General features: G+C 48.8%; 1 protein-coding gene across 1 annotated transcript in view; it reads right to left on the reverse strand.

Annotated features, from left to right (window-relative positions):
• CSMD1 (CUB and Sushi multiple domains 1) overlaps positions 1-15,476 on the reverse strand; it is a 1,869,885-nt gene that overhangs the window by 157,355 nt on the left and 1,697,054 nt on the right. The window contains 1 exon segment of the mRNA XM_055335505.1: positions 8,522-8,731. Within this exon segment, the coding sequence (XP_055191480.1) occupies positions 8,522-8,731 (210 nt within the window).

Below are 15,476 nucleotides of genomic sequence, written 5' to 3' on the forward strand. Positions count from 1 at the left end.
GAACCAGATCGGAGCCCACGTCCCAGAGGCTGGTGCGCGAGGGGACCCCCGACCCGCCTCGTGCTAGAAAGGGATTCACCGCGTCCCACTTGTAGCACATGTGGTGATGGCAGGGAACGACCTCCTGGCGCGTGGGCACCGAGAGGACGCGGCCGGCTGCAGGGTTCTGGGCCCACCGCCATCTCCTGGCGCGTCGCCTTCACAGCTCAGAACCCTCACTTCTGTGAAGTCACACACTTTACCAACAAAGTAGTGAGTTTCTGGTGAAGCCACCGTCGAGCACGGAATCCCTGAGACTGAGAGGAGGAGAAATCAGCCCTGAAGGCTTTCTCCCGGATCCGTGAGCATCCGACTCACGATTACTGTTAATGGGGCTCCGAGCTCTAAGCCACGTGCCGAACAAGAAGTGCTGTCACTCGTCGTGGAAGTGGCGATCGAGCACGAGGCACCGGGCGCCAGGTCTGCGCAGGCGCGCCCCGGCTTCCTTCACCCGTGGGCACAGCATGTGGCTTCGGCAGCCTCGCAGAGAAGCCGTCGGCAGGGCAACAGATCTCTAGCTGCCCGAAGGGAAGAGCCCCCGATCCGGTGCGAGAAAATATGTCTTGAAAGAAAGTGTCTCAAGGACCAACGGCACACGTGTCGTTACCGGTTGTCCTTGTGGTCACAACCCGCGGCAAACCTCGGCTCAGGAAGCTGTGAAGTAAGGATGAGGCCCGGGGACCTGGGACCAGAAAGCAAGACAAACGTGCACGACTCTCTCTCTACGACACGTGAAGGGACACACGCGTGCGCACCCCACACGCGCATGATCCACACACGTGCACACCCCACTCGCACACGATGCACACACGTGCACAATCCACACACAAGTACACCCCACACACGTGTACAATCCACACGTGCACACCCCCACACGCACAATCCACACATGCGCACACCCCACACAAGCACGATCCACACACGTGCACACCCCACAAAGGTGCACAATCCACACACGTGCACAGCCCACACATATAGTCCACACACATGCACACTCCACATGTGCACATCCCATACACACACATGCACTCCTAATACCTGCACAATCCACACATACACATGCACACTCCACATGTGGACAATCCACACACATGTGCACACTCCACGTGCACAATCCACACACGTGTGCACACCCTACCCATGCACAATCCACGCACACACATGCACACACATATGCATGCACACAAGCACTCACACGTGTACACACACACACAGTTGCACATCCATACGTGTTCACTCGCACATATGTGTACCCCATTCCTTTCCTTTATCCCCCTACCGTGCTCCTTCCAGGCCAACCAGGCAGACACACCGCAAGGCTGCCCACACCTCCCAGGGGCCACCCCACACTGAGAACAGCCTTCTCCTGAGAGCCAGGGCCCAGCGGCTTGGCAAGTGTCCACTGCGCGTGGCAGGCCTCCCTGCAATCTTGTTATCCGAGTCTGAATTTACTTTATAGACCCATGTTCACGAAAAGAACAGACTCCCATACTGTGCTTCAACTATCAACCAATTTCCTACTTTATTACACTCTTTCAGGATGAAATCAGCAGTTTGTCCTCATTCTTGTTTTGCTTGAAATATAATAAACTCTGTTGGAGAAATGAGTCCTCTAATATATCACATACAGCGCCTAATAAAAGTCTGTGTGTGTGTGTATATATATAAAACGGATGGCGGTTTCCATGTGAGAAGCATCTAATAAAACCGGGTTCAATGTAGCCTCCACCTCCCCAGGGGGCTCTGCTGGCGGCTAGGCAGGGCCTCTGGGGCATCACCCCAAGCTTCAGTTACCACAATATGTCACAAACAAGGTCCCGTTAATAGAGATTCCTAGTGGCTCCTCACGCAGAATAGCACTTAGCACGCACACGTCGACTCACCCCGGGGCACACACCGCCGAGTCGGGGAGCAGAGGTGGCGGAGGCCCCCACGTCCCCTGGAACATGGCTTTGAAGACTCCCTCGGGTGCTTGACTTCTGTCAGGCGAGCATCGGGCCGGGCGCCCAGCAGCGGGTAAGGCACGTGCAGTCGTGCACAGGACTCCTCGGGTGCACACCCCACACCTGCACACTGCACACACGTGCTCCTGCTGCCAGACTGGCCGCGACGCCGCCTCGAGGGCAGCCCCCTCCTGCTCGGTGGCGAGGCCAGGATCGTGGTCTCGCCCTTAGCCTGGACTATCCCCCGATGCTGCGATGGGCCACACAAGCTACTGGATGGCAACAGCGACCGCGGAGGCTGCCTGGCCTGGGGGGCAGCCCGGGGGCTCGGGGGGTGGCGGGCTCCAGGCCTCAAGGGAGAGGCCTCAGCGGGCCTTCACGTCGTGGAGGGAGAGGGGTGTGCATCCAGAGGAACCACCGGGCGCTGGGCGGGGGGACGCTGGGCAGGACCCGGGGCAAGTCTGAGCTCAGGACAGCACCGACGTGCAGCGCGCAGCGCTGTGGCCTCCGATGTCAGGAGCTGAGCCTGGGAGCTCGGCCTCAGGTGGACCCACTACAAGGTCAGCAAGGACCCCGACAAGGCGGGCACCTGTCTGCTCAAGCCTGGGGCACCCTGGGGGGTGGGGGCTGGGCCTCCCTGCTGGCCGGACAGGGTGAGCAGAGCCCGGCCTCGCTCTCCTGCCAGACGGGGTGGCTCAGGGCCTCGCGGCGAGGGACAGTCTCAGGGGACATCACGGTCCTGCAGAAAGCGTGGTCGGGCTGCGATGAGCAGTCAGCGAGCCACACGCGCCGCCCGGAAGGCACCTGCGTTGCTTCCCCTCCTGAAGGGAGGAGCCCATCTACAAGCCAATGTCTAGTTTCTCGTAGATTCCATCCGCTCAGATTCAGCAGTTTTATGATTGAATAAGATGATGATGATATGATGAATAAGAAGACCCAACACATCCCTTCTATAGCAATACCGGTGCTTAGTACAGGGAGCAAAAGGAAAAAGGAAAAGAGCGGATCTCTGAACAAAGAGACATTTTCACTTCCTATGGTGGACGTAATTAACATCGCCTTTCGGGGTTTGGGGGGCATTCCGTCATTACATTGTAATGCCAGAAAGGGAGGCAGAGACAGGAATATCCAACTTCCCCGAATGTCCACTTGGAAAAACCAAAAGCAAGAGTCACTAAATTCTTAATGGCCCCAAACTCCCCCCGCCTCATTGTTAAAATCTAAGTACCCATTACTTATGTCCGTTGACCTCCAGCGACCCTGGGTCGAGAGTTTACAGCGTAGGGTGTCATGTGACCGCCAGGGACCCGCGTGGCCGGCTTCCTGGTATCGACTGCAGTTTCCCATCTCTAAGGAACTGATAGATTTCGTGCATGCAGGCCCTTCACTTTCCAGCCTTTGGCTTAGAAACAGGGCCACGGACTCACTTTTATTCAACACAGCTCTTCGCCTTCCATCCCTCAAGTCCTGTAGAAGTCATTTGACTTCTCGACAGCTACATCCACCGGTAGCATTTCCGACCTTTATGCGGCCATAAATAAATGACAAGGCTTGAGAATAAGGGGCACAGCACAGACAGCACGGACAATGACAGCCCTCACCTGCATGACTTATGCATCTTCTGACGAGTCATTAATTACAAGCGTGGCTTCCACACCTCAGGTAGGGCCTGGGGATTTCGATGTGACTTACAGGTCCACACTGTGTCATTTCGCCAATTTATAAATTTCATACAGTGAAAAAAAAAGTTTCATACAGTGACAAACACTGGTCAGCTAATTGTCATCTCTGTCAGATAGGGTACCCTTCCAGAAACTGGAGCACCACAAATTCAGGCTCTCATTTTCTGATTTATTTTTACAGCATTCATTTATAGGAAATTAATTGCCTATAATAAAAAGTTACATGGCTTAGGTATTATTCATTTACTATTTTCCCCTTTTTAAAAATTTATGTAATTAATTTATTTTTTAAATTTAATTTAATTTAATTTTTTATTTTTTTTAATTTTAATTTTATTTATTTTTTATTTATTTACTTATTTTTTTGGTAAATTTTTTCTATTGGAATTGCAACAAAAAGACCTTTTTTTTTTAACATGGATACTTAAAATAGGGTCAGGCATCAAGTACATAAAACATTTGCTCAGTCAATTAGATGTTTGGCCTAGATGAGAATTCACAAAATAAAATGTTTAAAGGCCACACAGACAGCATCAATGATCCAAGCTCACAGGGGCTAAAGGAAACTTCTGAAGTCGATGCCTTTCCACTCCGAAAGGGGCCGTCACTAGGGCACCTCAGGGGACTGTCCCTCCATGTGAACCCTGACCAAATGTTTGCAGATTCTGATTCTGCAAGATAAAGGGAAGTGGATCTACAGATATTTCACAAATCACGTGAAATGTAATTCGAAATATTTAAAATATTTAATAAATAAAATAACATGTAATAAATAATATATTATATATTAATACTAATATAATTATATTTTAATACTAATATAATTATATATTAATCAATATAATTATATATTAATATAATATATTATATGTTAATACTAATAAAATCATATAATATATTATACGATCATATATTAATCATAACATAATCAATTAATATATTAATAAATAATATATTATATATTAATACTAATATGATTATATATTAATAATTATATATTAATTATATCTATAACTAATATAATATATAATTAATTATATATATAATACATATATGATACATATATAATATATGATATATGATATATTATATAATACATATATAATATATAATATATATGCATATAATATAATATATAATATATAATTAATATATAATATATAATACAATAATAATAAATAAAAATATTTTAAGAATAATCCTTTGCCAGCCAACTGCAGCTACTTGTGACCTCTTGTCTGGATAATTCCTATTTAGACTTTGTGTGTGTGTAGTGCGTGTCTATTTCAAATCATTCTTTTTGGGTTTAAGTAATTGGTAGCCTCAGAGCTATGCAGGCAGGGCCTTAATAACCCTTTCCTGGAAAATATCAAGAAGAATAAAATGAAATAATATTTTTGAACTATGGAGGTTAGAGTCATGCAAGATAAAATGTAGCTTCAAAAACTATACTAAAATATAGTGCCATTCATGGGAATTGGTATCTGAATTTAGGTCAATAAGGAAAGAAAAGTCAGATTTTGAATACAGTATTGAGAATATTCAAATTGGGGAAGATTTTTGAAAAGTCTTTTTGGGACTCTGGGATTCTTGGGATCAACTGAGATTAATCACGCAGTTGGCAGCTTATGGAGAGGAGAGTCACCGTGTATCTCTTTCCTACTGGGTCATACACTAAGATCACGCTGAGTGAATGGCGCAGGTCACCATGTAATAACCCGGTTTAAAATGACAATGTTTTTTTTTTTTTAATGACAATGGTTGTGAATGAAACGTTCACACTTTAACAGAATGTACGTTTCAATAGAAAGAGGGGAAGGGTAGAGACCAGATATACATAAACATGAAAGAGAAGCCTGGAATTCACAGTAAATACTACTGAGGTTTCAAGTCCAGCCACGCGGACAGATAGAGGCCAGGACAACGGGAACGTGTGGAGGTGGAACGCTCCTGTCTCGGACACCGGCCAACGCCTTCTCACCCTCTGCCAGGGAAAGTGAGGAAGCCCAGCGCACATGCACACGCACACACATGTGCACACGTGCACGCAGGCCCGTGCTGCTCTCCCAGCAGCGCCTTAGGTCCAAGACCTTCCTGTCCAACAATGCCACAAGATGCAGGGGCCCCCTGCTTGCCTGGCACCACGCCAGCCAGAAATTCTCCCAAGTCTCTCCTCGTCCCAGAAGCCCTCAGCCCAATGGCGCGTTCCCACGAGGGCGTCAGGACAAAATGCATGGGAGCCAGACCCTGCTGTCATCCTGCGCCAGCCCCGGCCCCTGGCACCCTGGCCGGCACTCCCAGGGCCCCAGCGCCCCTCCACGGGTGTCCGTCCTCCCTACAGAGGAAACCCCCTCTTCTTAACCCTGGAGCTTTGTGCTGGTCTCAGGCCAGAGTGCTGCCCTTTGTGTGGCACCGTCTCAGGTGACGTGTGTCCTTGGTCAGCCTGAGGGGCTGCATGAGACTGGGGACACCGGGGCTGGGAACGCCCTCGCCTCTCACGGGGAAGAATGAAGGTGGCCCAACTTGCAAGGCTGTTCTCCGGGGGAAAGAGGAGGATGCGGAGGAGGAGGCATGGGATGCAGGCGGGGGGCCTGGCATGACCCCAGAGATGCCGCGGGGCTGCCCAAGGATGACGGTGGTGGGCATGGCGGCAGCGGGGGATACGAGCGGAGCAGGGAGGCAGGCAGCCTGCAAGCGGAGCCCACCTGGAAATAAAGGTGCATGCTGAGCGCTGCCCGGAGGCCTGGCGCCTGGGTGACGCGGGGGGCGGGGGGCAGCGGGAGGGACTCCGGTCCTGGGACCCACAAAACTCGAGCACCGGGATGAGCAGGACGGCTGTCCCGTCCCGACCGCCCCAGCCTCCGTGTCCAGGTGTGGAGGATCCCGGGGGACGTGATGATGGAAACGTGGGGCTCCGTGAGCCCTGCACGGGCCGTGGCCAGTCCAGGGGAGGAGCAAGGCGCACAGGTAAGGAGGTCCCGTGGCTGTGGAGTCGCCACGAGATTGCGCTGTCCCTCAGGGCGGGGAGCAGGGTCTGCCAGCTCAGGGACCGTGCAGGACACACCCAGGGACACGTGACTTGGTGCATGCCCTTGGGGGGGCGGGAGCGGAAGACGCCATGGGTGCCAAGGTGTGGCACAGGCTAAACGAGACTGGGAAAGAGCCGACGGCAAGAGACCAGTAGCTGAGAAACGGGGTCACCCAAGGCCCCAGACTGTCTCCCAGAAAGTGGAAGCTGAGGGCAGACAGGGGTCAAAGGCACACTGGAAATTATGTATAAATAGATGTGTGTGCACCTGCATGTATGCACCTGTGTGTGCCTGTGTATGTATACACCTGCCTGTGTACCCGTATGTATAACTGCACATGTGTATACACCTGTGTGTGTACCCGTGTGTGTACCCATGTGTACACCTGTGCATGTGTACACCTGTGTGTGCACCTGCATGTATGCACCTGTGTGTGCCTGTGTATGTATACACTTGTCTGTGCACCCATATGTGTACCTGCACATGTGTACACTTGTGTGTGCACCTGTGTGTGTACCCATGTTTACACCTGTGCATGCACCTGCACTTATGTGTATACCTGTGTGTGCACGTGCACTTGTGTGTATACCTGTGTGTGTGCCTGCATGTATGGACATGTGTGTGAACCTGCGTGTTTGCACTTGTATGTGTACACCTGTGCGTGTGTAGCTGCATGTGTGTGCACCTGTGTGTGTACATTGGTGTGGATACCTGCATATGTGTGTACACCTGTGAGTACCTGTCTGTATACCTGTGTGTGCACCTGTGCATTTGTACCTGTGTGTGCACTGTGTGTACACCTGTGTACCTGTGTGTGCACCTGTGCGTGTGCACCTGTGTGTGCACACCTGTGTGTGCACCTATGTGTAGCTGTGTATACACCTGTGTGTGCACCTGTGTGTGTATATCTGTGTGTTTGCACCTGTGTGTGCACCTGTGTGTGCATGAACCTCTGGAGCAGGAGATGACACCTTCCTGAGGGCATCGGGGAGGAGGGAGCAGTCGGGGCGCCGCGGGCACAGGGGTTCAGCCTGCCTCTTCCTCACTGGCCAGCCTTTCTTGCCTCTCTTTTTGCCTCCTCCCTGGATTTTGTATTTTAAGAGACCCCCGAATTCGGAAACCTAAACGTGTGTCTTATATTTAAGTAACAACTTCAGTGACGACGTCTAAAACCTCGACATAAAACATCATCCCTTTCCAGTAAGAAAACAGGAAAGCCCCTAACTTCAAAGACAGTCTCTAAGATTAATGAAAGCAAGTGACTTAGTCATGGTCAAACACAAGAGAGAAGAGCTCTGTTGTTGACATTTTCAGCTTCATTTGATTTGACAATTTTCAAGAAAGGCCAGCTAAATTATTTGGCATGAGATGAAAATTGTGAACTTTTTCCTGTGACAGAAATGGTTTGATAATGCCTGAATCAAATTTGTTGTAATGTCTCATGTTTAGACGGTTTAAAAAAAAACGTGAAGCTCATTCACTGGGTCTGTGTTTTTCTGACATAAGTTGAAATGGCACGAACAACACCATTAGACCGTATTTTGAGTTGAGATGAGGCCCAGGGCGCGGAAGCCGTGGCCCGCCCCGCTGCCACCGGGAGTCCAGCGACCGCGACATAGTCGGGAAGGGCCCTGTGGGCCAGCGGCTCAGAGGACAGCGACAGGGGAGGGCTGTGACGTGGGCGGGCTAGGAGGGAAGGTGCGCGGGGGGCGCCCGGGCTCCCTGTCCACGCGGACGGCCCGGCTGTGCCACGCACCCGGGAAGCAGAGGCCCTGGCGGCCCGCGTCCGTCACCAGCGAGTGGGTTCATGCCGCGTGCGCGTTCCTACCTTGGTAAGCGAGTTTAAACCCCTGCCGGTTCTGGGAATGGTCGCTGTAGAAGCGGATGAGCGTCTCGTGTGTCGTGCTGAGCAGGGCGGACGGGGGGTCGGCGCCGCTGAACTGCCCGATGGTCGGGCTCGTGTGGTACGGCCCGTTTTGAATTTCCAGGTAGTCGTGATTCGCTTCCGTAGAAAAATTCAGAAATTGAATGTGTGCACCTAGGGGAAAATATGCACGATGAATGAAAGTGAATGACAAAATGTAGCAGATCGGTGCTTATCGAAAGTGATTAAAATTGGGTTAGTCTCCGCGCACAAGGTTCTCTGGGAGGCCGTGTGGTCGTAGTGGCCGAGAGCACACAATTCCCGTTCCAGCACGTGTTGGTTCCCCGTCACCTGCACCGCCCACTGGTGGTGTGACCTTTGTTGATGTAATCAATGTCCCTAAAATCAAGCTATTTGTGAAATATGATCGCCGCCATTATATCACAGAGCGCTACAGGTGAAGTACACAGAAGAGCGACCAGCGCTCAAGCACGGCAATGGCTGTCCAGCTCTGTACAACTATTCCAGCCAAAAAACACAAGGTTGTAACTACGTCTAATCATCCGTGAGCTACTTTACAACTACCTCAAGAAAGAAACCCAAATGGGTCTAAAGAAATGCAACAACCTTTCAAAGTGGCTTTTAAATGGATGATGATCCCACCGCACAAGGGATTTGTTAGTTTTAGCAAGTGATTGCTTCAACTGTGTCATGAGCACATAAAAAAGCAAGTCATGGGGTTGGTGCAGCGGTTTAGTGCCTGCCTTTGGCCCAGGGCGCGATCCTGGGCATCCAGGATCGAATCCCACGTCGGGCTCCCGGTGCATGGAGCCTGCTTTTCCGTCCGCCTGTGTCTCTGCCTCTCTCTCTCTCTCTCTCTCTCTCTCTCTCTGTGTGTGTGTGTGTGACTATCATAAATAAATAAAAAAAATTTTTTTTTTTAAAAAGCAAGTCATGGACGTGGGCAAGAAAGTCAACCCGGGGACCCACTGCCACTGACACGCTTCCATCCAACAGCCTGGCTCAGGTCACATGCTGAGACCGTCCAGATGACCAATGTCACTGCTGTTATATTCATCGTGGAGGACAATTTAGGGGAATGTAGAGGAATATTTAACAGTCACTTGTTGCAACTTTGTGACATTTTTGAAAATAAATAAATAAAACGATTGGACAGGTGAGTGAGGTAAGGCTCACGGAGGCTAGGGGTCCCGTCCAGTGCAGCCCGGGGCCAGCAGAGCTACACCGACACCCAGTGTGGTGACAAAGTGCTGGGTCTGGCGTTCATTTTTACACAAATTCATGCAATTAATTTAGGTCTGTAAAGCTTAAATTGAGAAATCCAAGAGCCATTACCGATTATTCTCCCAACTCATGAGAAAAGCTGGACTATGTGCTGTTCCTCTGCTCTTGGTTGGTAAGAGGAGCTTTATCTTTACTTTTCATCTAATATAGTCAACACGGGCTTTGTGAGTTTGGAAAACTGAAGACGATGCGTCCCTGGGCTGTCTGACTTAAGTACAAGGGCAGAGAGGAACTAAAGCAAACGTGTCTACTTAGGTATTGACGGGAATCCGGGTATCACAAGCAGAACTCAGTGCAAAAGGAACAAGGACAGTTCATGTAATGTAGGAAAGAGACACGTGGCGCTCAGGACATTTGAAGTCAGCCAAGAAAAACGATTTTATGAATTGTGGAGAAAACTTCACGAGGAGGCGCAGGAGAGTCAGCCACGGTCCTTTGTGTTTGGCCTCAGTGGGAGGCCGACCACCGCACAGGGGCTCCAGGTTACCAGCTGACATTTCCCTCACAGGTATCAGCAAAGTCCTTATGAGCATCATCATAATTTGACAGGTGAGCAAGGTCAGCAATGTTGGGTGTCACGGTCAGGGCAGCGTGGGGCCAGCAGAGCTAGGCTTATACCCAGGGCTGGTGACAAAGAGCTCACTTTCCTGGTTTAACAAGAGCTAACCTGCTCAGGACGCTGGAAATGCTCCAGTTCTTACTGGAGAGGACTGATTGTATTAACACTGTTCAACCTTGACTGTAAGAGGAGGGAAGGGGTGAAGGGAATGTGGGGAGCCTCAGAGGGAGCCTGGCTGGCTCAGCTGCAAGGGCATGAGACTCTTGATCTCAGAGTCATGAGTTCAAGCTCCACCTTGGCTGTAGAGGTTGCTAAAAAATAAATGAATAAAATAAATTAAAAAAAAAAAAGAGAAAAGGAGAAACTCTAGGAAGGGGTGAAGGAAGCAAATGGCAGGAGAAAAACCTGGTCTGAGGGAAACATCTTTAACCACTCAACCAGAACTTAGAATCATCTTACAATGAGTAACTAAATTCATGTGACCTAGTCGGAATCTATAGATAAGCAGCTCATGAGCCATTGGGAAGGGGGGGCCCCGTCGGCCTTGGTCTCGGCCACCCCAATGTCACGTGCAATACAGGAGCGGGGAGCAATGCCATCGACTTAAAACATTCCTGTAAATATTTAAAAATGTCAAATAATTCTCTTCGTTGAAGAACCATCAGTGAAATTTTTTCCCCTAAATTTCAGCAAATATGTTGGTCAAAAGAAATTTGGAAGAAGAAAAAAAAGAAAGAGGGATTGAGAGAGGATGAGACAGAGAGAGAAGGAGAGAGGGAAGGAGAGACGCAAGGAGAGACAGACGGAGGAGGAGGGAGGAAGGGCTCATGGCCCTGTCTGTCCCCCAGTTCTGACCGCCCCTCCACGGCCACGGGAGCTGAGGTACCGGCCCATGTAGTAGGCCACACGTCAGTACTGGCTGTGCCCCCGCACCCCCATTGTTGAATCAAAACCCAGATTTGTAGGACAGCCGCCAGATCTGATAAGAGTTCTGTTACTAATAAGGAAACTGTAGTAGGCAACTCTTGTTTTGAGTATGTGACTAGGTTGGGGCTGCTGAGCCCCGTGGTCTACAGAGATCCGGGGACACCCGTCACACGTGTCCCCACGAGGCAGGGTGCAGAGGCTGCCACAAGAACAACCACCAGCAGCCGCCAAGTTCCTGCCGTTTCCCTCCGTGCCCCGAAAGTGCCCCATGCATGCGGGGACCTAGGGCGAGATCAGACGCTTGCGAGACTCGTTCACGTGGTGGGTATCAAATCGAGTAGCAAGGAAATGGTTTACGAGAGGCTCGTTTCAGATGTGCACGCGCAGACCTCAGTGGATTTACCCAGACGTACAGTTTGAAATTCATGGAATGACGCAGTCAAGAAAGAACTGGAGGTCAGCAAGCCGATCAAGGGGGCAAAGCGTTAAAGACGGCCAGTATCTCAGAGGGAAGGAAACAGCAAACGTGGCCTTTATCTGATTTGGAATTAAACTTGAGATGGAAACAGAATTAGGGCAATTATGAATTTAGGGGGAAAATTAGCATTTTAAGCAGGATAAAGTACGCAGCCACATATCAAACCGCCTCATACACATCGGGAAATGGAACTGAACACAGCCCAGTGCTAATCTGGTTTAAAATGGGATTATTCGGCTCTCTGAATTTCAGCGACTTGTGTCCAGTTTGACACCACGAAGCTAAAATGAAGGGATTGATGTAAGCGTAACTTAGCTAACCTTTTATTATCTCACAAAACGCCGAAGAAAAAAAATGTGTTATTACAACAAGAAAATCAATCTGAACGTCCATTTGGTGGAATTTACACAGCACATGATCTTCGTGCCCCTCTGATTATTGTTCACACCGAAAATTAAGTGTCAGTAAACGTCATCTGCACAAAGACATTTTGACTTTGGATTTGACAAAACTTTAAATAGTAATGTGACCATGACTCCTGAGTTAAACCCCCATTTTTTAGCTGATAGACCTTGTGAATATGAAGCGCTCTATTTAGCATCCCCTGTGCATAATGAACCCATGGCAAAGGAGATCAGAGTTTCAGAGCCATGTGAATGTTCCGAAGCACTCGTTATAGCTTCCCTACACCGGCCCTAGATGGTCAAGGACATGGTCCTTTTGAACAGTGCGGCAGGCAAAGTCAGTGCAGTGGATTTTAAGTATGAAACGCAACGATAAAGCAAAAACAAACAAAAAGCATGGTGGCATTTCTGCTGATGGCTGTGACTTTGGAAAAATCCAGAAAACAGAGACAGGCATTGTGTGTCGATTACGCTTGTGCCAAAGCCACACAAGACAGCAACAAAAAAGATCTGTGGAAATCATCAGAGACTTTGGTGTAACAACGAAAAGGAGCTCACAGTCAAATAACACCTGCTCTGTATCAGGCATTCGCATTATTTCAGAACAGCCCTGTGAGCATCATATTTTATGATATTTATTTATTTATTTATTTATTTATTTATTTATTCATTTATTCTATCATTTTTTTAAAAGGATTTTATTTATTTATTAGAGAAAGAGCACATGCATGAGAGAGAGCAAGAGAGAGAGAGACAGTAGGAGCAGGGACAGAGGGAGAGGGAGAGGGAGAGGGAGAGGGAGAGTCAGGCTCCCCACTGAGCAGGGATCTCCATGTAGGGCTGGACCCTGGGACCCTGAGACCACGTCCTGAGCTGAAGTCAGATGCTTAACTGACTGAGCCCCCCAGGTGCCCCGGTGATATTTAATTTAAAGATAAGGAAATGAAGGTCAAAAACAGGTGGTAAGTTGTGCAAAGTCATAGCACCAGTGACCGATCGTGCTAAGCTTTCTACCCAGACAGGAGCACCCAGGACACCTGCTACCTGCCCCTCAGCTCAGAGTCGCTCCACCACTTGGAGAGCCACATTCTCTCCCTGGGATGGGATGTAGGAAATAGCTGTCACCGGAACGAGTAGTTAGGAAGGCGAGACAACGGTGGTTGGCACGTAGCGCCAAAGCAACTAATCATCTTGCCTGTTTAATTAAACTCTCGACTGACCCATGGGCCCGGGAGGGAATGGGATAATCACAAGAATTATCTGACTGAGCTGGTAGCTGCTTAAGTAATGGATCTGACACTCTATCGGTCCCATGCAACCCTGCTGTACGGGCAGATTCAAAACCCCCGACAAAACCTCCCATGAATGAAAACCATCAAGAAGGGCAATGGTATCATGTTCTGCAGAAACGTATTATACAGGCAGCTGGTGGGCCTGGAATCATCGGTGTTTACCAGAACGATAGTCCTCACTGCCCCAAGCAGCCAGAAACCACGACTGAAAATTAGGAACACGGGGATGCAGGTGCAGATACTTGGGGTAGCATTTGAAGAAATGAGAAAATCAACCTTAAAAATATTGAAATGCAATTTATTTTATTTATTATTTATTATTATTATTATTATTATTATTTTTGAAATGGAATTTATTTTTAAGAAAACTCTGGATCCCCCTTCCACGTCTGGCCAGCAGTGTGGAGACACAGCACGGAGGGACCAGCCACCGGGATTTCATCATAACGACTTGACTCCTGCCAGGGATTCCTGCACATGGTGAAATCTGAGACCTGCTGGTCTAAGCAGTCACTTTCCTCGGTATTTGGTGCTTCAAGTTTAGCTACGTGTTTGCAGTAAGCTGCCCTCTGTGTTTTATGTGAGTGAGTTTCCCACGTGCCCATTTCCTGATGAACTTCCCTCATTGATGCTGCCACATACTTTGCTTGAAATGGTTTCCCAAACCTCAGACAGAGAAAGAGGCATTAGGAGAATCCCCCACACACACACACACACGCGCGCGCGCGCAGGAGATCTAGGGCAGGCGTGGGCAGTGAGCTGCGATAGCGACGCGCTGATGTGCATGTTCACTTGGAAGAGCCAGTTAACTCTACCTCATACGTTAAATACCCATCACGTTACACCTTGAAGGAGCAAATATCTCTCCTACCAAGATCATCCTAACGACGGAGATTTCCCAGGTCAATTGCTGTGACATCCATAGAAACGTATCTTCCCAACCTCCCTGTTCCACTGAGAACACAGAAGCCCTGTCCTGGGTGGTAATTGCAAGGAAAGTTCCAGAATCATCCTAAGGTTTGGTGCTAATAGGACACAATATGGGAGATCAAAGAGGGGAGAAATTATCATGAAGGGCAATGATGGTCATCGTTGCTATACTTTTTTTTTTTTAAGATTTTATGTATTTATTCATGAGAGATGCAGAGAGAGGCAGAGACCCAGGCAGAGGGAGAAGCAGGCTCCCTGAGGGGAGCCTGATGTGGGACTTGATCCCGAGACTTCGGGGTCATGGCCTGAGCTGAAGGCAGATGCCCAACCACTAGCCACCCGGGTGCCCCCCCCCCCTTTTTTCTTAATAAGAAACCTTTGGTATGTTTAACTTAAACTTACAGATTCCTGGGTTTCAAACCCAAACTTACTTTCTCAAAATTCCAGGGGAGTTATCTGATGTTTACCTCTGACTTGGGAGGCCCGGGGAGGAATCTGCTGCTAAGGTCGAGGGGGAGGGAAGTCCCAGGGAAACGGGAGTGCTGGAGATATGGAGAGATATGGAGAGGAACCAACTAGGAGAATCCACTATGGAAGACACCAAGCAAAGGAGAGGAAGAAAGTGATAAATCTGCATTTGAACGGAGTCTGTGACCCCTTTGGATGCCCCAGATGAAAATACGTCACATGAAGCTGAAAATGTAGAGCTCAAACGTGTGCCTTTGAGAGAGGAGATGGTGTTTTTAGCCACTTCATTACGATGGAGAAGAGTCAGAGATTAAAGAAGACCAGGAATAGGCAAATTAATTAATTAATTAATTAATTAATTTACTAAAGAGTTTCAAGAATCTCCTGTGGGGATGAAAGCGAGGCTGTAGAGTTTTCTCGACATCAGCAAAATGCCCTGTAAATTTTTAAACCTCAGAAACTTTTGTAGCAAGGACAGAAAATCCTAAATATTCACCATGTCGAAGGACCTACCACCACTTACATGCCTTCTCCCTAAATTTGTGACTTCATGTTT

Source organism: Nyctereutes procyonoides, unplaced genomic scaffold (genome assembly GCF_905146905.1).
Source record: "Nyctereutes procyonoides isolate TBG_1078 unplaced genomic scaffold, NYPRO_anot_genome, whole genome shotgun sequence".
In the NCBI taxonomy this organism is placed as follows: Eukaryota; Metazoa; Chordata; class Mammalia; order Carnivora; family Canidae; genus Nyctereutes; species Nyctereutes procyonoides.